This window comes from Suncus etruscus, chromosome 20, assembly GCF_024139225.1.
Source record: "Suncus etruscus isolate mSunEtr1 chromosome 20, mSunEtr1.pri.cur, whole genome shotgun sequence".
Classification (NCBI taxonomy): domain Eukaryota; kingdom Metazoa; phylum Chordata; class Mammalia; order Eulipotyphla; family Soricidae; genus Suncus; species Suncus etruscus.
In genome coordinates this window covers 2,642,540-2,665,176 of record NC_064867.1, presented here as the reverse complement: position 1 = coordinate 2,665,176, position 22,637 = coordinate 2,642,540, and the positions used below count along the sequence as shown (strand labels likewise).

Genomic DNA, 22,637 nt, shown 5'->3' with positions numbered 1-22,637 from the left:
GGAGTTTCCTTTGCTCTGCTTCTATATTAGGCCTTGAGCTAAAAAGACCCTGCCCAAAACTAAAAAGACATGGGAAATGGATGAAGAAGAGGTACCAACATTTCTTAAAATTTAAGGGGACAGAGTGATAGCTCAGCAGTAGGTCGTTTGCCTTGCACACGGCCGACCTGGGACAGACCTGAGTTCAATCCCCGGCATCCCATATTGTCCCCTGAACCTGCCGGGAGCAATTTCTTGAGTGCAGAGCCAGAAGTAACCCCTGAATGCCACTGGGTATGGCCCAAAAAAACAAAATTAAAAAATAAAATTTAAGAGGGGACAGGGGAATGTCCTCTGAAGATAAGACCTTTGAACCACTTCTTTATTTCCATTTCACCACTAGGGACGGGATCTCAGCTCTGCCCCCAGAGAGAACTGGCATGAGGATGCCTTCCCATATCTCTGGGAACCAGCCGCCTCCTCTAGCCACCCTCCTCCTCTCCCCATTTCCTCACCTAGCGATAGCCTCTATTACTTTGAAGCAAGTAGTTTCCTAAGAAAGGGCTCTTACTGATAAACCTGATGTTTTTCTTGTTTCTGGAGTTTTCAAAGACCTAAGAGAGAAAAATCTGTCTCAGGACAATTTTGTAGTTAATGACTCCAGAATTACCTACACAGATCAATGGAATGAACAAAGCACCAATGCAGGTCCCAAGCAATCTTAAAGCTTCCAAGGGTACAAATATCAGAAGAATTTGTATTAAGAATCTCCAGTTTTTGTACTCTCCAAAGTTGTGTGCATCTAGGAGATGGACTCAGGATTTATGGAGCCCTAGCTCATTGCACTGCAACCTGGCTTCATTCTCTGATACACAAATGCCAAAACCGTAACCTGCAAGCACTAAGGAGATGGTGCAAAGGGCTGGAGCACACCACGGACATGCAGATATTCAGGTTTTATTATTGTCCCCCTGAACGCCGCATTAGGAATTGCCACCAGCATGGCTGGCTATGGCCCCAAAACAACAGTTAATAACAACAACTTGCTTAATTTCAGTTTTAGTCTTCTTTTCTATGTTAAAATAGTACAACCAGCCACTCTCCTTACCATTAACTCAGAGGAAGACTGCGTAATGTAGGTAAAATATGCTAAGAGTAAATTCCCTCAGGTTCAGATAACTGAGCTACTGTTGACAGATCTTCAGTATTTTCAGATATGCTAGGAATGAATTTCTAGATCCTTATTTTCCAGCTAGCAAATACAAAAAGGCATTACTTTATAAATGAGTTTAAAAAGTAACTGGACATGGGGCCAGAGAAATAGCATAGTGGAGGGCGTTTGCCTTGCAAGCTGCTGACTCAGGACCAACAGTGGTTCGAATCCTGGCATCCCTGTGCCTGCCAGGAGCGATTTCTGAGCAGAGAGCCAGGAGTAACCCCTGAGTGCTGCCGGGTGTGGCCCCAAAACCAAAAAAAATAATATAAAATAAAATAACTGGACAGATATACCCCAATCTTGGGGCTAAAGAGATAATATAACAGGTAAGGCTCTGGCCTTGCATACAACAGACCCCGGCTTGATCCCCAGCACCTCATATGGTCCCCTACCAGGGAGCACTACCAGGAGTGATACCTGAGTGCAGAGCCAGGAGTCACCCCTGAGCACTGCCAGGTGTGACCCCCCCCAAAAAAAAAGATACACCCCAAGCTATAAGGGGGATATCTTTGGGAAAGAACAAAGGTTACAAAAAGACATATTATGTGTCGGTATTCTTTAAACTGAAAGCATGCTCTGATCATATAACTGTTAAAAAAAAAACTAGACCAGAACTTCTCCTAGTCACAAGCATGTTTTTTCCTTGCTACAGCCCAAATAACAAAAATAACTCGAATTGTCTCTATTGTGTTCGCATTGAAACCTCATTGGGCCCTGTTCACTGAGACGTTTCAGAGACAACACTTCCTCTCATGAGGTTAATAACTTGAAGAAGTTGCCCATTCATTGAATTAGAATGAAGGTCCGAGTCTTTTGAGGACCCTCTGTCTCTTGCTCCAAATTCAAGGCACCCCTCTCCCATTGTTGTTATGGGCTCCTGCCCAGTCAGCTTTCAGTGAAACCAGGACATGGAGGCACTGAGGAGCTTTTTCTGTGGGTGATGTCAGAGAGGATTCATGATGCCAGCACCCAGCATAGCTCCTAAGTTAGACATGCAGGTGTTCCGTACAAACCTCTCCTCACTTTCCAGTCAGTGCCTTCTCCCAAAGCAGCCAGAATCCTAACACCTGGCTTGCTGACCATCCAATTTACATTCCTTACACTCCAAACTGCATTCCAGAGCCCCAACAAACATAGATTTTCAACAGAATAAACAAACACAAAAGGAAATTGCCATTCCAAAGAACTTCTGCCATAAGTTAAATTACCAGTACTTTAGTGGCTAAGGACAGGGCTTTTGGGGTTTGTTTGTTTGCTTGTTTGGGTGTATTTTGTTTTGTGTTAAGTAGTAAACAGAATTTGATCTTTGTCTAGGACAGAAAATTAACTAGTTAACCTTGGACACCAAATAGCAGTATGCCACTAAGAAAACAAAACAAAACAAAACTCAAGTTATGTCCAGAGTGAGGCAACTCTCACAGAAATAAGTACTGCAGGGGCCAGAGTAATAGCGCAGCTGTAGGGCTTTTGCCTTGCATGCGGCCAATCCAGGATGGACCTTAGTTCGATCCCCAGTGGCCCATTGGCCCCCTCAAAGCCAGGAGCGATTTCTGAGTGCATAGCCAGGAGTAAACCCTGAGCATCACCAGGTGCGGACCCCCCCCCCCCACAAAAAAAAAAAAAAGAAAGAAAGAAGTACTACAAATCAGATGTTCCAAAACATACTTGATTTATTGCCTCCATTTTCAGGAATAAAAAAAAAAATCAATTAGTGACCTTGGAAATTTACCGTCTTTAAATAAAATAAAGAAATAGAAAGCACCACCAGTTGCATTAAAGCTTCAGTGTCCTGGCGCCTTTTCTTCCCATAGTTTCCTTTGGGAAGCACTTCTCTGAGTCAAAAAGATACCAAGCATTTTTTATTAACTATGACAATATTGTCACAAGATTCAGGTCGGCTGCAGTAAAAACATATCTTCCAGTTAACACAACATGTGGGTGAAAATAGAACTCACAGAGAACTGAAGGGGTAAAAGTGCCACATTCACTCAATGGCATATCCAAGTGGGAGCAGGCCTGAGACAATTCCTGATCCCTATACCAGTCTTATCTCTGCTCACTAGTATTGGATGGTGGTAACTTTGGGTTGCATTTTGTTTATAAAATTGGATTTCTATTCAGATTATTTCATTTGAGATACTGAAAAATACTATAATTCTGATATGACTCTAAATATGATTATGTATCATGGTGAATTTTAGATAAACTGTCACCCCAGGAAATAGGCCTGCGTAGAGTAACTGTTATAATTAGGCATTGATTTTTGTCATTTTTGTCTCAGTAATAACAATTCTCCATCATATGTGTACCAACCAGATTTTTATTACAATTCCTTGATGAGAATAATCATAAATGATAATTCTAACATTCAGGTAAGAAAGTGGTAGCTGATATTCAAAGTCAGGTTTGTCTGGCCACAAAGCCCAGACCTCCATAGTAACCTTTCACGATACTTGGTAAAACTTCTATTGCAAATTTATTTATTTATTTATTTATTGGTTTTTGGGTCACACCTGGCAGTGCTCAGGGGTTCCTCCTGGTTCTATGCTCAGAAATCACCCCTGGCAGGCACGGGGGACCATATGGGATGCCGGGATTCGAACCACCATCCTTCTGCATGAAAGGCAAATGCCTTACCTCCATGCTATCTCTCTGGCCCCTCAAATTATTTATCCCTGTTGTTTTTCGTTACATGCTTTACCAAGTACTTACATATTCATAATTATTAATATTAATGACTATTATATTAATAATGATGTTATATAATGCTTTAATAAGGGAGGGCCAGCGAGATGGTAAGGCGTTTGCCTTGCATGTGGCCTGCTCAGGTTCAATTTCCGGCATCCCATATGCTCCCCCAAGCACCACCAGGAATGATCCCTGAATGCAGATGAGTGACCCTGAGCATCTCCAGGTATAGCTCCAAAACAAACCAAAAGACAAAAAAGGCAATTCGTTTGTCTTTTACATAAAGATAATCTGTTTTGTTTTGGTCTCTTCCCCCCTCTAGCCACCAGCTAAATACCTCCTTCCAGAGGTGACAGTGCTAGACTACGGAAAGAAGTGTGTGGTCATTGATTTAGATGAAACATTGGTGCACAGTTCATTTAAGGTAAAGCAACATAAAAATCTAATGATGATATTCGTGGCGTGATTGCTTATACTGGAAGGAAAAATGGGAAGGAAGAAAGCTTATGCTAGATAGCTCAGAATTTCACCACTAACAGAAAGATTGAAGTAACAGTTAAACATCTTTATTTTTGACGGGGAAATATGGGCTGCTAACATCACTGAGGCCTCATTCTTCCCTTTGCAACTCAAGGGTTTCAATATTCGAGCCCCTGAGAAGTAGTTTCCAGGTGGTACATGGCCACGGGCACACTAAGACCCAAGAACACTGCTGCGTATTTGTGAAGGTGACTGGAGTGCTCAGTGTTTAATTGGGACTAGAGGGAGGGAGGCAGTGTGGGACTATTGGAAATTGCCAAAGAACCTGCTGGCCTGGAATTCTTCCCAGACAGACCAGCTTTTGGAAGATGCCCAATTCTATCGATGACTTCTTCCAGAATTAGAATAGCTAAACAGAGTCAGCCAGCCATTCATTTTGACCCTGTTCATGACCAGCAGTGACTGAGGGTTTTCTTTAATGAACTTGGCAGCTACCCCACACCAGCCTCCCCTTCTGCAGGGCTGGTGTTGCAGTGAGAGGAAGGTGAGCCTTGGTCTGGCTTTCATGGTCATCCTCAGGCGCTATCTTCCTACCAGAATCAGAGCAGAACGTACACATTACCCAAGAGCTCTGCCCAGGAAAGCTATGACTGCACAACTAGATGAGTTGACTCACCATTTCTCATTGTTTGAAATGGAATCAGGTGAAAGCAACAGAGGATACGGTCTGCAAAGAGGATTAATGCTTGCTCAGCAGAACTCTGGTGAGCCCTAATGGTATTTTCCTTCAGCAATTTCTAGCAGAGAGTCCCTGCTTACTGTATCCCTCAGTTGTGGCTAGCCAGTTGCCCCACATTCCATCTCCTGGGCTCTGTAATTGTCCTTTGAGGGTTCCACATTTGCCTGAAGACCTCTCTGCCTTGTGCCTGATCCTCACTAGCCAGAGGCCTTCTTTGATGGGGCAAATCGGTGAGTCCATTGGGCGAGCAGAAGAGGTGTACACTGATGCTGGTAGTGAGATATGGTCATGGGAGGGGTGTAGGGATGCCCTCATTCCCCAGCACCTCCAGGTCTCTGCCAAGACAGCATACATGCTGATAACACTGGATGGCTTTCTCGAACCCCTGGGATCTTTCTCAAGTCCCCCTGGAAGGTTCATTTGTGAAACCAAAGCAAATGGATAGGCTGCTTATCTTGTAGTTGGCAAACCTGGATTCAGTACCCCATATCCCATATGGTCCCCTGAGCCTGCCGAAATACAAAGCCTGGAGTAATCTCCGAGCACTTCCAGGTGTGGGGAAAGGGAGAGTCATTTGTTATCACAGTATAAACAGCTTTCTCCTAGACCAGGCATACAGTGCTTGTTTGCCCAAGCATGGCTTGAAAGGCAGGGGCTTGAGCATACTATAGTCTCCAAGACCTGCCCAGAAACCCAGGAAAGACCATGTGGATGTGCACAGCATCTCTTTGCTCCTGCTCTCTCAGACCTGCTTACATTTGCATGCATATACGGGCTTCGGTGTAATGGGCGTTTCAAAGCTCTCTGAACATTCAAATACCGTGAGCCTCTCTCTGAGGAATTACAGCTTTACATGCAACACATTGACCTGTGTTACCAAGCTAAGAACTTGGAGCCAGCTCTGTTTCCATTGTTCATTTGAAGGGATAAAGGACCAGGACTATGTGATTTGGCCCCAGAATCCATTGCTTCACGAGAGTTTCATTGTTCAGTCCTCGGTTTTAGCATGAGGCTCTGTAATGTTTTATGAAATTTTAAAATACTGAACTCTGCCTTCAGGCCATCAGCATGAACAAACTGTCCTCTTGAGTTTTAGGTGCTCTTGTATGTGTTTAGTAATGGTTCTGCATGCAGTTCTCTGCATTTCTTCAGTTGACACATGGAAGAATGTCTGTGTATGTACATTCCATAACATAGGCATAAAGACTTATTCTGGGTCAGACCCAGGCTTCCTCTGTACACCCACATGCCCCATGACCTCTGCACACCCTCACCAGCCCTTCTTTTCCCTTCAGTTTTCCCCAAGGCTTGCGGCCTTGTGCTGTTCAGCTTATTCACATGAGACCTGTTCACTCTCATGTGTGCATTTCCATCTTAACCATCGCTGCCAATTCAGACGTAAGTGGCAGGTGCTGTTAACACCATCCAAAGTGCTGAAATACGCCCAACGTTTGATGGTGCATTGGGAATTGTGTGACTTAGAGCAGGGCTGTCCAGAATGGACTCTTCCCAGCAGGAGATGGAGTCCGAAATCACAGGTGGCCAGGCCTGGGCTGATGGAGCCCTGGGCATTCTTGATAGCTGGTCCCATGTCTATGCTGGAGAGGAAACTGAGGCCCAAGAAAGAAGACCCAAAACAGAGTTACCATCTCTGGCCTCCGACTTAAAGCAGGATGAACAAATGAGGTGCCTTGCAGCATGTTCTCTAACAAGTGTGCTGTGTTCCAGGATGGTTGGGTTCTTGTCTCTTCCCCCTGACAGCCAACAGCGGTTCTCTGTCATCCATGATAGAGCAGTTGGACAGGCCCTGGATGTCTAACAATATTTGAAACAAAGTGCCAACTGGAAGGAAAGTAGCTCACTGCTAAGAGCACTTTCCTTGCCTGCTTGAGGCCCCAGAATCCATCCCCATCCCACCCAAAACAGAATAATGTGCATTCCTGTTTGTCCTTCTCCTGGACTGATATCTTTCCCCAAAATAAAAACATTGGTGGAGACCAGTTTTTCTCTTGCAAAAATTTCCAATGATTTTGTTCTTTCAGCTCCATTAATTATAGCTTCTTTTCTTTCTAGCCTATTAGTAATGCTGATTTTATTGTTCCCGTTGAAATCGATGGAACTATACATCAGGTAAGAAGTCTAAACTAAGGGCCAGAGAGATAGTACAGCAGGCAGGGTACTTGCCTTGCACACAACCGACTCAGGTTCAATCTCTAACCTCCCTTATGGTCCCCCAAGCCCACCAGGAGTGATTCCTGAGTGCAGAGCCAGGAGGAATCACTGAGCATTTCCAAGTGTGAGATATATGTAATATTTATTGATTTTGTAAGCTAAATCTAAGTTTCAATTAGCGTTTTTGTGACTGTTTCGTTGGGTTTTATGGACACTCCAGGGTTTCTCCCATCTCTGTACTGTGGCTCATTCCCATCAGTGCTCAAGGGATCATGCAGGACTGGGAGTTGAACCCACGTCTCTCAAATGCAAAATAGCACTCCGCCTATTGAATATCTCTCTGGATCTCAGCTAGCATGTTAAAATAATTTGCATTTCCTGAAACTTTCATTTTTAAATTCTTGTATAAGTAACGATTTTGTTATTGAAATTTATCATTGAATAAGGAAACAACTCTCATTAAAAAAAAAAAAAAAAAAAAAAAAGGTGCAGGGCCCGGAGAGATAGCCCAGCGGCGTTTGCCTTGCAAGCAGCCGATCCAGGACCAAAGGTGGTTGGTTCGAATCCCGGTATCCCATATGGTCCCCCGTGCCTGCCAGGAGCTATTTCTGAGCAGACAGCCAGGAGACACCCCTGAGCACCGCCGGGTGTGGCCCAAAAACCAAAAAAAAAAAAAAAAAAAAAAGGTGCAGTGATTCTGGGGGCTGGAGAGAGTACAACAGGTAGGGTACTTGCCTTGCACACGACTGACCTGGGTTCCATTCCCTGCTCTCCACATGGTCACCCAATCCCTGCCAGGAGTGATCCCTGATCATAGAGCCAAATATAAGCCATTAGCAAAGCCAGGTGTGGTCAAAAACAAACAACAACAAAAAAAAAAAAAAAAAACATGATTCTCTGCTGTTTTATGACGCATGAATTTATTTTACACTGAGTTTTTTTTTTTTTTTTGGTTTTTGGGCCACACCCGTTGACGCTCAGGGGTTACTCCTGGCTATGCGCTCAGAAGTTGCTCCTGGCTTGGGGGACCATATGGGACGCCGGGGGATACACTGAGTTTTTAAGGAAAACTGTAAAACTATACTTTGTGTTAGTTTTGGTTGCATTCAAATCGTTTTTTGATTTGCCGTAGACATTGAGAAGTTTCCAAATACTGTTGTGACCTCAAAGATGGTCTGATCAATTTCCTCATGGAATTGTTTTCAGCTCCTCTCCTAGCAGGCAACCGGAAAGTGCCATGAGCCACCACCCACTTAGGGTGGATTCTGGGAAAGGGTATCTGTCTAATGTAGCTCCCAACAAATCTTGTTTCTGCAGTGTGTCCTCCTGTGACTTTTTAGAAATAAGCCAGCTCAAAAGAGATAGAGGAAATGGTGTGAGCTTGGGAATCAGCAATCAACTTTAAATCAAAAGACAAGGGCCTGTATCATTGGGTCCCATTGTTTTTAATTATCTGCTTGAAGCTTCTCTGGAAAGAGCTTCATTCGTGAACGTATTAGCTAATTGAGAGGGTGAGTAGGAGAAAGTTTTCATTTAGGTTGTCCACAGGGATGATCTGACCATCTTCCTTGACAGCTCCCAGGTCCTAATGGGGCACCCCTGGCCCGATGTGTTCTTAGCCCAGGAAGGAAAATTCTTTTTGGTCCTTGAGCCATAACAATATGTCTTTTTCTCTAATGATGTCACTTGTTCTTTGGCCTTGGGTATAAGCTATCCCTCATCCAGTTGCCCACTGTTCAGAGGGGAAAGCTGAGACTCAGAGAACCTTGTCTTTGGGGAGCCAATGGGGAGAACTAAAATGGGCCTCTGCACTTCTGCTTCCTGGCCCAGGGCTCTTTACCTGTTACTTGAGTCCCTCTCTCCCCTGTTTTGCCTTTCTCACCCATTCGAGAGTATCCTGACAAGGAGTTGTCCCTGGGAAAGGCCTCCATCTGCGTAGTCTCCCCACTCCCTGCTTTTAAAAGCCATCAGGGAGCTGAAATGGCAGGCACTTGATCATTAAACATCTGCAAAAGCATCAACTGAATTAACTCAGGATGAGAAGCAGTTAGCTTCTGCGTTTATTATCTTGGCTGGTGTTACAAAGGAATGAGATAAAGGGAAGGCTGCCCCCTCGCCTGGCAAGAAATAGGAGAGGAATTAATCTTTTCTACCATGTGACCAAGCATAATCCTCAGGGTTTGGCCCACTGTGGCCAGCCCATTCTTGCAGGAAGCACTTCAGTCCCCCCTCCAGATTTGTCTGTTAGCTAGCCCAAGACTGGGATCAGAAACTCCTGAGGGGAAGACTCTCCTGAGGTGCCAAGAGGAGGAACCAAGGCCCTGGCGAAGGCCGTGGCCTCGTTCAAGTAATCCAGGATAGGCTGTGCAAGTCCCGATGGGCCTATTCTAGGTTACTTGCACGGGGACGCGGGCCTGGACGCCGGCATCCTGGCCCAGGACCCTCCCCTCTGCTGGAGACAGCAGCACCAGAATTCCCAATCTTTCTTCTCCCCTTTGCATGTAGCTGAGCTTGCCCTGTGAGCACTATTTCAGAGAGTCTAAGGACTGCAACCACAGGCCCTGCCTTCTGCCCCCAACCCCATTCCCTAGCTCCAAAGCCTTGCTGGCACACACAACCTTGCAGCCGGTCACCACCCCCTCAGTCACAGCCCTCCCACCAGTCCAGAATCTGAAGTCCTCTGCATTCTTCTGCCTGAAGAGCAGCCTCTGCTGCTACAGAGCCCAACTCCATCCCACCCCTGCCTGCTGTATATCCAGACCCCTTCCTGCTTTCTTCCCTGACCCCACCTGCAGATTATCCAGCACTTCCATCTGTCACCTGCCTTTCCTCTCCTCCATCTCTTTTCATCGCTGTCTTCTGCAGGCCCTTCTCCAACTCCCCAACTGGTATTTTAGGCCAGTTGTCATGATCACGCTGTTTCCTCTGCCTAGAAGCACTTCTTTGTCAATCTGGTGAGCTCCTATTCACCCTTCAAGACCCCAAGACAGATGGGATTTCCCTGCTTCATAAGGGGCCTTAGCTCTTAAGGGATAAGTAAGTTAACGTCCTCAACGGACCCAGCGTCTTCAGTATTCAGTAGGCTCCTGTTTATTTCTCTATAGTGTTATCTAGGTCTGCTCTTAAACTGTAAACTCTCCAAGGACAAAGCTTGTCCCTTCTTCATTTTTGTAGCCATTTCAGGCTAATCCCAGAGCTGGGACTCAGTGAATAAGAATTGAATTTTAAAAAGTATTTATTTTAGGGGCTGGAGAGATAGCATGGTGGTAGGGCGTTTGCCTTTTCATGCAGAAGGATGGTGGATCGAATCCTGGCATCCCATATGAACCCCTGAGTGCTGCCGGGTGTGACCCAACCCCCCCCCAAAAAAAGTATTTATTTTAGGGAAGTGGCTAATGTCAAATGGAATTGATTCAAGTTTATGAGTTCTTCCCTCCCCCCCACTTCTCTCCCTCATTGGCTTGGCTTTGGGCTTCCTCCCCATCTCTCTTGTTAACTCCCTACCACCACCACCATCTCATGTTTCTGACTTCCTGACCAGGAATCTCGAACCTGGCCGTTCTAGCTTGGCAAAGGCACTGTTTATCTTCCTCTGCCCAGTGGCCCCATGTGTAGAGCCCCACATGTGGGCCCCACATCCTCTCGATTACCTGTTTCCATCCATCTACTGCCAAGCACATTCAAGTAGGATGATCCTTGCACTTCCAGGGCCTGAATCTGCACCCCCAACAGCCCCCCCCCCCCATGTAGGGTGGCAGGATTTCTATCAGATGAAAAAGTGGCAGCAAAGCTGTCCAGCCCTAGGCAGCACAGGACCAACCTAGACGTCCATGGGCAGCACCCATCCGCTAGAGAAGGCAGAACAGAGCTTGAAATCTTCCTCTCGTGGCTGTTGACCGCAGCTGTGACTGACCAGAGTGCTGTTTCCTGCCACTGCAGGTATATGTGTTGAAGCGGCCACATGTGGATGAGTTCCTCCAGAGGATGGGGCAGCTCTTCGAATGTGTGCTCTTTACAGCCAGCTTGGCCAAGGTAAGTCCTGTCCCCACCCCAAGCTCTCAGTGTGATGCCCCAGCCCTGATGGCTCCAACACCCTCTCTGTGGAGCAGCCCTGAGTTAAGGTGGGGGAAGCTGTTTCTATGGCGACCGGTTCCACTGCAGATGGGTGGATGCAGGCCCTGTGCACAGCGCCTACCCGTTAGACTTTAGGGTTGCCATGGTGACAGGAACACTTGGAACAAGTGCTCCGTGAAGTTGCTACCTGCAACGACTGGTCCACAGGCCAGGAGATTACTTGAGCATCCATCTTCACAGAGAAAGGACACCCTCATCTCCTATGGTGGCTACAAGTCAGACTATGAAATCTCTGAACCCCCCCCACCTTCAGGTTGAGTTTGCAGAGACGGTGGTGAGAAAGAGAAAGCAGTGCTGGAGACGGAGACTCAGCCTCCTGGGTCTTTGCCAGAGGCGAGCTCTAAGAACCCTCCAAGCCCTACGCTATGATCACAGACTAGCTGCTCTTTGACTTCTGCCTGGCTTTCTCCTCTACCCTGTGGAAGCAATCCAGCCAAAGTAATCATAAAGGATTTCACCAGGCTCCAGCCCTCCTAGGCACTGGAAGACTTAGATTGCACCCACAATTGTACTGTGTGGTGGCACTGGCCCAGGGAGAAGCATTCCAGGGGTCTGCATGGGTTACCCTGATGACAGTAACGATCAAACAGTTCAAGACAGCGTCAGCTTACAAAATGGCTTGGATGCATTCTTTATTTGTTCTGAAGGGGAACTAACATCTTCAGCAATGGTGGGACCTTGTGGGACCACCTGTATGGAGGTGCCCATGCATTTAAGAACCTAGACAGGGGTGCCTTGGTACGAGCATCTCTCACACCCAAGCCCTGATGAAAACCATACCACTTTTCGAGAGTGGCACCACCTAGATATCCATGGGCTTCTCAGGGACTCTTCAGAGCCTGAAAATGAGTTTGGTGGTGACCAGTTTTACTCTGCCTCTCTAGATCTGCTCCTTAGCCACATTCTCTGTCTGGCTGGTTGCCCTCTTCTTATACTTTGGGGACTTTGCCTTTCAGCTTTTCAAGCACGGTATTCTGCTGGTGTGTACAGATAGGGTTCAGGCCATTGTTCTGCTGTGGTTAAGGTGAAGGAAGGGGAGTTCTCTCTAGCTCTCTGTTCCTTCAGGATCATATTTGCCTTAAAGCAAAGACCATAAGGGTAGAATCCAAAATCTGGACCTCACACTTGAAAAGAGCATGGCATCTGGGAGAACGGTCCTCCATGGGGCATTTCTCTCAGACGCACAGTACAGTACAAAGGCTAATAACGTCTGTAGCGTTGATGGCTCTTCTGGCAGTAGCCTGCAGGGCTGAGGAGCCTGCAGCAGTAACCAGACAAACTGTGAGATTGCGCCAGTGTGGGTGATGGAGTGTTTTTTCATTTGCAGAATTAAAAACACAATTCTTGGCCTTGTCCCCAGCCTGTGCTTAAACATCTTTGATGGATTTCTCCTGTACCACTCCCACCTGCCCCTCCATTTGTCTCTGCAGCCCTGTTCTTGCCACAGCGCCAGCCTGGCTCAATCAACTCAGCTCCCAAGCTCCTCCTTTCAGCCCCTTTCCTCCCTGATATCCAGGTCCTGCAGACCAGAGAGCATTTTTCTGGTGTTTGGCGCTGGGCTCTTCCCCAGGCAATACCATGGATGCTGTTGGGGCAGTGGCCTATGGTGATCCTACACTGGGAGAAGTCCTATGTTATCTCTCCCTGCTCCTACCTTCCCTCATTTATTGACCTCAGCAAGGGTTTGCTTGGCCCTGACAACAGACAAGAACTGGGGATGAAACAGAGAATGACAGGAAAACTGTCTTCTTGCCCTTTACATTATCCTTCGTCAGCTCCCAGGTCAGAAACTCTCTGCCCCTCAGACACTCTCTCAAAAGTTGCGTTCCCCAGACTGGGAAGTAGCCTAGCCTGTTCCTTTCCCAGTTTGATTCCCAGCACCACACGGTCCTCCAAGCATCACTGGGTACAGCTCCACAGGTCCCCAAGCACCTCTTGGGTAGCCCAGTAGACCAATGCACTGCAGAGCCTGCAGCCTTTGGCCCTGGCACTGACCCACTGAGCATCACCAGTCACAACCCCACCTCCCAGGGCCTCCTGAGCACTGTTTGAGAGGCCCAAAACAACAGATGCCAGTGAATGTTCGTGCCAGTATGTGTGTGAGGGAATCCATTCCCTTTCCCTTAACTGCTATACTATCTGACCTAGTCAGCGGGAAGTGTAGGCTGCCCCTGTCGCCTGGACTGGAGAGGGTTTTCCCATTGCTTGTAGGAGCACCACACTTTTTGTTGGTCCCACTGGCTATCCAGCCTATTTACCTACGGAGCTTCCCACCTGAGCCCCTAGGACTTGTGGTGTGTCTCATCCATGGGACTGGAACCTGACTGACACATTTCAGGATCAGGAATGTCTCTTTGCTTTTGGTCCTAGCTGCCCCTCTTAGATGTGTACATGCCAAAGTCTTCCCTTCGTTAAGCCTTCTTTAGTCAGGATAGCCTGCTGGGGGAGAACTTAGAGCATGAGGGGGAGTGCCACTAGGGTAAACCCCAATTGTGAAATGGACCCATAAAATGAGTTAATTGACCTGGGGGGCCTGATCTGACCATGTTGCCCAGAGAACTTCATGTCATTCTGGTCAGATTCTAAGTCCGCCCCTAAGTCACTGATGAAGCTGTTGTTTACTGAGCCCTCCCTATTATGCGATAAGCACTCTGCAGGGTGCTGGACATATTGAGGTAAATAAAGCCAGTTGGCAGGGGCCAGAACAGTAGCACAGTGGCAGTTTGCCTTGCACATGACCAACCCCAGATGGGCCCGGGTTGGATTCCTGGCATCCCATATGGTCCCCTGAACATGCCTGGATTTCTGCTTGAGAGCCAGGGGTGACCCCTGAGTGCTGCCGGGTGTGGTCCAAAAGCCTAAATAAATAAATAAATAAATAAATAAATAAATAAATAAATAAATAAAGCCACCTGACAAAGAGGAGAAAAAGTACCAAGTGACCAGAGAGAATGTCCAGAAAGCAAAGCACACAGACAGGCTGTAGACATTAAGTAAGAGAAGTTAGGATGTGAGGATGAGGACACAGAAGGGAGGGGCAGTGCTGCAGAGGCTACACTGAAAGCACAGGTGTCACTGAAAGAGTCAAGCCAAAGCAGAAAGGGCAGAACCTTGCCCTCCCACACGGGTGTGGCTGGAGGAGCTGGGTACCTGCAAGGGGTGTGGAGTGGGGGCCCCGAGGCAGCAAGTTCCTCAGGTTGCCACTTCCTGGTGGCTGCTTTTACTGCTGCAGGTGAATAATGTGCTAGACAGGCCAGGCGCCCTGGAGGAAGGAAGGAAGGAGCCTTTGGGAGGCTCAGATGGCCCTCCCAGCCTGGGAGGAGGCTCAGGAGGACAGAGATGCGGGTGAGTCTCTCATAGTTTTGGAGAGTCGAATTGAGAAGTGAGAGAATTGGGGAGTTGTTTTTTTGTTTTGTTTTGTTTTGTTTTGTTTTTGTTTTTGTTTTTGTTTTTTGAGGGGTGCTATTTCCATGGAGAGGAATCCCAGTACATAGAAAGTGATTTGAAGCCCTGTTTCCACTAGGAACCATCCCATAGGACTTAGCCCAGCTCAGGCCAGCAGGCGCCTGGGCCATATGTGGGGTCCTGCCAGCTTAGCTCAGGAAACACCAACGCTTTATCCAGCATGTGGCCTGGCTGTGCCTGTGTGCCAAAGGCCATACTCAGCCTTTGACCTGTAGCCACATGCTCTGCCTCTTGAGACTGTCACTTGCCAGGCCTCCAGTGGCCCCTCTCTGGGAAGTAATCTGGCCAAGGCTCTGGGCTTCTTAGGGGCTGGGGGTCCCGCCTTGGTTTCCACACCCACTTTCCTCTTCGTAGTACGCAGACCCCGTGGCCGACCTGCTTGATCGCTGGGGTGTGTTCCGGGCCCGACTCTTCCGAGAATCCTGTGTTTTCCATCGCGGGAACTACGTGAAGGACCTGAGTCGCCTTGGTCGGGAGCTGAGCAAAGTCATCATCGTGGACAATTCTCCTGCCTCGTACATCTTCCACCCCGAGAATGCAGTAAGTAACCCACCCCAAGAGAAGGAACACAGCTGGGCCGGGCCAAGCAAGGCAGGTCCCACTAAGGCAAGACGACTTGACCTCTTCCCTTGTTGAATCCCGAATCTGCCACACCGAGAAATATTTTCCAACTTATTCAGCCTCAAAGCACCTCGCTACCCTTATCCAACGAACAAGGATCTGGGGCTGCCGATCTTATGGGATCAGAGGCAGATTCTTCGGGGCAGTGCACGGAAAACACTTTGAATGGAGCTCCCTGCTCTGTCTAACCTGGCACTTGCCAGCTTCCTGGCACTGCCAGACTTAGAAGCCTGTATGACTTCTTGAATTGGACTTGCTGCTTCGGCACTAATACAACCCTTCAATGTGGTCTGCAGAGGAGGCTACCTACCAGACTTTGCCACCTCATGGTATGGTTTAAGAAGTGTAGACATGGGGCCGGGCGGTGGCGCTGGAGGTAAGGTGCCTGCCTTGCCTGCGCTAGCCTAGGACGGACCGCAGTTCGATCCCCCGGCATCCCATATGGTCCCCCAAGAAGCCAGGAGCAACTTCTGAGCGCATAGCCAGGAGTAACCCCTGAGCGTCACCGGGTGTGGCCCAAAAACCAAAAAAAAAAAAAAAAAAAAAAAAAAGAAGTGTAGACATGGCTGAGGTTGTGGCTTAGCAGTTCTTGCCTGAGTTTGATTCCCAGCACCACAGAAAAGTGTATGAAGGCAGCGTCTCCTCCATAACCTCTCCTACCCCTGCCACCGAAATTGGGCAGCTTTCGATGCTACTTCCAGGGTGCAAGTAGTTCTCAGAGCAAGGGGGATGCGTTCACTGTGCTCTCCATCTCCAAGGAGAGGCTGGGCCAGGCTGATAGGTGTGCTCTGACCCCAATGGAGCCCCTGCTCTACATTCAGTGCTCTCTCCCTGGAGAAGACATATCCTCACGCCCACAAGAACCAAAGCCCACTCAAGGCCCCTCTATCCCTTGAGTTTAGAACTCTGTTGCTCTGCTCATCATGAAAATGAGTTCAATTTAGATTCAATTACGATGTAGCCATTATTTGTATAAACCTTCCACTTTATTATCCTTCAGTTTGCTTATTTTAATGAGTTAATCAGATTCGATATAATGCACTCGAGAATGTGGGCCAATAAGGCATAGGCGTACTTAACATACTCAATAGTCTATGACCACATTTGAGGAGACTACACATTTTTTTTTTTTTTTTTTTTTTGGTTTTTGGGTCACACCCGGCGGTGCTCAGGGGTTACTCCTGGCTGTCTGCTCAGAAATAGCTCCTGGCAGGCACGGGGGACCCTATGGGACACCGGGATTCGAACCAACCACCTTTGGTCCTGGATCGGCTGCTTGCAAGGCAAACGCCGCTGTGCTATCTCTCCGGGCCCTGAGACTACACATTTTTTAATTTATTTTCTTGGATCCTTAATATGTTCATATTTTCCCTGTCAGCTCCGAACATTTTTATGTTTGGATCGATCTTTCACTCAGAACAAGCTGGGCTTTGGTTGCAATGGCTACTCTTAATTCTTTTAGAATTCTGGTACTTCTCCCTCCCCTCTTTCTTTCTTTTTTTTCCATGGCATTTATTTATTATAAACCCTGGTCATTGGCCTGGGGAATTAGACGAGCTGCCACCTTGTGGTTTTGTGTAATGTGTCCCTTAAACAAATGATTAGATGAGATTTCGATTTTTTATTTCTTTGGGGGTTTTTTTTGGGGGGGGTGTTGGGATTTTCTTTGTTTAATTTTGTTTTTTTGTTTTTTGGGTCACACCTGGTGGCACTCAGAGGTTATTCCTGGCTCTGTGCTCAGAAATCGCTCTGGCAGGCTCAAGGGACCATATGGGATGCCGGGAATCGAACCCTGGTTTGTCCCAGATTGGCTGCATGCAAGGCAAACACCCTACCTGTGCTATCTATCTCTCTGACCCCAAGATTTTTTTTTTTTATTTTTGGTTTTGGAGTCACACCAGGCGGCGGCATTCAGAGGTTGTTCCTGGCTCTTCTCTCAAAAATTGCTCCTGGCAGACATGGGGGACCTATGGAATGCCAGGATTCGAACCACCATTGGTCATGGATCAGCTGCATGCAAGGCAAACATCCTACCACTGTGCTATCTCTTTGTTCCCCCCCCAAGATTCTTTTTTTTTTTCCCTTTCAATATCAATAGCACATCACAGATGGTCGGTATTTAAGACCACTTACATATAAGGTCCTGCATAACATGTCATATTAATATATGTCTCACTACTAAAGTTTTGGGGATTTTTGTTTTTGTTTTGTTTTGGTCTTGGACTACTCATCAATGTTTGAGGGTTATTCCTGGTTCTGCACTCAGGTATCACTCCTGGTGCACTCAGGGTACCATTTGGAATGCTGGGGAATCGCAACCAGGTCAGCTGCATAAAGGAAAATGCCCTACTAAATAGTACTACCACTCCAGTCTCACACTAAAGATTTTAAATTGCGGGCCTGGAGAGATAGCACAATGGCGTTTGCCTTGCAAGCAGCCGATCCAGGACCAAAGGTGGTTGGTTCGAATCCCAGTGTCCCATATAGTCCCCCGTGCCTGTCAGGAGCTATTTCTGAGCAGACAGCCAGGAGGAACCCCTGAGCACCACCGGGTGTGGCCCAAAAAACAAAAACAAAACAAAAAAAAATTTTAAATTGCACGTTGGTTAGCCTAATTCATCCATTGTTTTATTTTTGTTTTGTTTTGGGGCCACACCCAGTGGTGCTCAGGGACTACTCAGGAATGACTTACTACCCACTATCTAGGTCTGATTCATCTATCTTGAAATTCTCCATCAACCTCTCACCTCAAAATTGGTGCAGCTGTTGATAATCATTGCCTACATCCAGAATTTCATTAGGAATTGCAAAACAGTGATTTCTTAATTATGGTGTTCTTTCTGCATAGCTAGAATTTTTTGTTTCGGGGCTACACCCAACAGTGCTCAGGATTACTCCTGGCTCTGCATTCAGGAATCACTCCAGAATTTATTTTATTTTAAAAGAAAGAAATTGGGGCTGGAGTGGTGGCGCAGGGCATAAAGGCATCTATCTGCCTTGCGCAAGCTAGCCTAGGACAGACTGTGCAGTTCAATCCCCAGCATCCCATATGGTCCCCTAAGCCAGAAGCCACCGGGTGTGGCTGAAACAAAAACAAAAACAAAACAAATAAGGGGCTGGAGAGATAGCGTGGAGGTAGGGCATTTGCCTTGCATGCAGAAGGACAATGGTTCGAATCCCGGCATCCCGTATGGTCCCCCGAGCCTGCCAAGAGCGATTTCTGAGCATAGAGCCAGGAGTAACCCCTGAGCACTACCGGTGTGACCCAAAAAGTAAAAAAATAAAAATAAAGAAATTTTTCTTGTCAACTGCTTAATCACCCTAAAATATATTCTGATATGTTTTTAGGGGGGATTTTTGGGTCACACCCAGTGGCACTCAGGGGTTACTCCTGGCTCTGCACTTAGAAATCGTTCGTGGCAGGCTCAGGGGACCATGTAGAATGCCAGGAATAAAACTGGGGTTCGTCTGGGGTTGGACGCATACAAGGCAAGCACCCTACCACTATGCTGTCACTTTGGTCCCCTAAAATATATTCTGAATGTTTAAATAGGGAAGGCACTATAAGGTTGTGGCTCTTTTTTAAATTTCTGCACTTTTCAGAACTAGTGCTTTAGGTGCCCCTAAAAGTAACGAATAAATGTTTAAGTAGCATTATAAATTAATGTAGGTTTTATTGTTACAGTAGAATCCATTTCTTATTCTTTCATATGCTTAAATGTTCACCTTTGACCAATGGACACTCATCTCTTTACAAAACCTATCTATTTACAATAGGTTTTGGCAACTTCCTATTTTCTGATCTAAGATGTTCCAAGCTCATCTTGTTTGTTTTCTGACATCAGCCCTAGAATAGGTCCTTTTTTTATGGCACCTTTTCCCTGTTCATGAAATTGGCATATAGGAAGCACAGCCTTGATGAGTTCTTCCAACCTTTTCTGTGCTGGGGAGAGATGAGATAAAGATCTTTTTAGCATTAACACTGATCTGGGTGAAGATAGCACAGCTGTAGGGTGTTTGCCTTGCAATCCTGACCCAGGACCAACTGTGGTTCGAATCCCCGTATAGTCCCCTGAGCCTGCCAGGAGCGATTTCTGAGTGTAGAGCCAGGAGGAACCCCTGATCGCTGCAGGTGTGACCCAAAAACAAACAAAAAAGCACTGATCCTGGATCAGAGCAATAGTACAGTGGGTAGAGCACTTGCCTTGAAGGCAAACAGTCCAGGTTCGATCCCCTGTACCCTAAACTCTGCCTAAAGCAATTCCTGAATGCCGCTTTGATCCCGATAACCACATTGGTCCACAAGCCCTGCCAAGAGTGATCCCTGAATACAAAACCAGAGCCTGAGCACCACTGGGTGTGGCACAAAAGGACAAAAATTAAATAAATAAATAGCAGTACTAGGGCAAGACACACGGCTCAGTAGAAGAGAGTGTTTGCACGCACATGTCAGTCCTGGTTAAAAACCCAACATTACACATACACGCACGCACACACAAACACACACACACACTAAGAGAACTTAATTTAGGGCTATTTGAGAAATAAACAGTACTGTTTTTAAATCTCTTGAAGTAATTCTCTGTGATTCATATCACCAACTTTACACTTGGGTTTCTATTTCATTGCCTTTGATTGAAAAATGTGTTTTTAGGGGCCGGGCGGTGGCGCTAGAGGTAAGGTGCCTGCCTTGCCTGCGCTAGCCTAGGACGGACCGCGGTTCGATCCCCCGGCGTCCCATATGGTTCCCCCAAGCCAAGAGCGACTTCTGAGCGCATAGCCAAGAGTAACCCCTGAGCGTCAAATGGGTGTGGCCCAAAAACCAAAAAAAAAATGTATTTTTAATTATTGAACACATTGGCATGGTTATAACACTAAAACTATCAACAGAGAGAAATTTATGGTCATTTTATGGGGAGCAAAGGGGCTGCCCGCCATACAGTGCTCAGGACACCCAGGGACCAGTACTGCCATTCAATCTGGGCCTGCCTGGCCAGAAACAAGCTGAGCAGTGCTGACAGGATAATGCTTGGGGTTCAAGCTCAGGTCCCAGACTGCTGACCCCTAAAGTATTTTTCTTACATCTTCCTCATTCCTGCCCCTTCTTCTTGGGGTAGTCATTGTTTTAACTCTTGCCTTGATTTTTTTTTTTTGATTGAAGTTTTGTTTTGTTTTTATAATCCTGTGATGAACCCTTTGTAAGCTGTTTTCAGATTTTGTTTGTTTGGGGGCCACATCCAGTGATGTCCAGGTTACTCCTGGCTCTGTGCTCAGAAATTACTTTTGACGGGGTCGGGATATGCAATGCTGGGGATCTAACCTGGGTCAGTTGTGTGCGAGGCAAATGCTCTACCTGCTATATTATGGCTCTGGCCCCTACTGTCAGATTTTTTTTATTTTTATTTATTTATTTATTTATTTTGGGTTTTTTTGGCCACACCCGGTGACACTCGGGTTACTCCTGGCTATGCGCTCAGAAATCGCTCCCGCCTTGGGGGACCTTATGGGACGCCGGGGAGTCGAACCACGAGGTCCGTTCTAGGCTAACGCACACAAGGCATACACGCCTTACAGCATGTACCACCACTCTGGCCCCGTGTCAGTTTTTTTGCTTTGTTTTTTTTTTAAGGGCAAAAAACATTACTAAAACGTTTGTTTTTCTTCCCCAGATTTCTTTTGGAATTTTCTTTTATTGTGGGCAAAGTGAATTACAAATCTTTCACAGTAATATTTAAGGCACATAGTAATAATGAATGAGGGGCATTCCCACCACCAGTGTTGTCCTCCCTCCACCCCTGTTCCCAGCATCATCCCACTCCCCCCCTTCTCCCCCCATAATGCTAATGCAACTGTTTTCCCATGTACAGCTTGATGGAGATTGGGTATCATTTCTGTTGCCGTTGACTTTGGATTTCGTATTCAAGTCTGATCATTTTTTATTTCCACCAAATGGACATACGGCTGTCTGGTCTTGGTACCATCTATTTTTCTCCCTCCAATTATGATACTGATCAAGGTGATTCCAGTAATGTGATTCTTTTGGAATTTTGAAGGGATAGCGAGTCTAGGCTATCCCTTCTGTCTAGAACTAAGGAAAAATCTTGGTCTTACCCAGGGCTTCCCTAGTGTCCCCTCTTAGCTGACCATTTTTCTCCACCACTGGTTGCCATGCAGAATGGCATAGCGACCTCAAGGGGCAACCCTCTCCTACACTATACGTGGGCACCCCTATATTCTGGCCCAGTACACAGAGATGCCAGAAGCTGATCCCGTGCGATGAAAAGAGCTTTATGAAATCCACCAATTAGTTAATGCTTTCCTGTAGTAGCAAAGTAAAACAGCAAGTGCAAATACAAGGAATATTTCTTCTTCCTCAGCTTGTTCCCAACAGGCGGCTCTGGATCACCTTAGGAAGGAGGATTCTAAGGGAAGAGTTGTAAAAGCTGCGGGTTCCCGGGCTGTGAGAGGTCACCCTGCCCTGCCTGCTCTGTGGCCGTTCCCTGCTGCCTCTCTGCAAACTGTCTTCCAGGTCCCCGTGCAGTCCTGGTTTGATGACATGACAGACACGGAGCTGCTGGACCTCATCCCCTTCTTTGAGGGCCTGAGCCGGGAAGACGACGTCTACAGCATGCTGCACACGCTCTGCAGCAGGTAGCCCCGGCCTCCTGCCACCGCTGGCCTGTGCTGCCCTGGGCATCTGCCAGCTCCAGGCGCCCGAGAACCGAGAGGAAGGACACTTGGGACGACTGCGGCCATACCTACCTGTTTTTATTTTTGAAGAACAGAAACAGCTATTTTAAAAAAAAATGGACTCTTTTAATAGATTTCATAAAGGGACATGCATTTTACTGGATTTGCTTTTTAAAACATACCAAAAAGGAAAAAATATATATATATATATATATATATATATATATATATATATATATATATATATATATATATATATATATATATATATATATATATATATATATATATATATGGGTTTAGAGGTGGGTGGGGGAAGGACTTCCTGTCAACTCTCTCCCCTCCAAGGGACTTGCTCGTCTCCTTCTCTCCCAGCTCATAGAAGCTGGCCTAGCTCACAATCTCTTTCCTACAGGATGAAGTGCCTTTCTGAATGTTATTTTAAGCCGAGCG

The 22,637-nt window shown here is 46.7% G+C and overlaps 1 protein-coding gene across 1 annotated transcript in view; it reads left to right on the top strand.

The window, feature by feature from the left end:
• CTDSPL (CTD small phosphatase like) overlaps window positions 1-22,361 on the top strand; it is a 134,119-nt gene extending 111,758 nt beyond the window's left edge. Inside the window, exons 4-8 of the mRNA XM_049766457.1 lie at window positions 4,206-4,307; window positions 7,176-7,232; window positions 11,214-11,306; window positions 15,228-15,413; window positions 22,024-22,361. Coding sequence (XP_049622414.1) covers window positions 4,206-4,307; window positions 7,176-7,232; window positions 11,214-11,306; window positions 15,228-15,413; window positions 22,024-22,149 — 564 coding nt within the window. The 3' untranslated portion in view covers window positions 22,150-22,361. The remainder of the gene's footprint in view (window positions 1-4,205; window positions 4,308-7,175; window positions 7,233-11,213; window positions 11,307-15,227; window positions 15,414-22,023) is intronic.
• The last annotated feature ends 276 nt before the right edge of the window (window positions 22,362-22,637 follow it).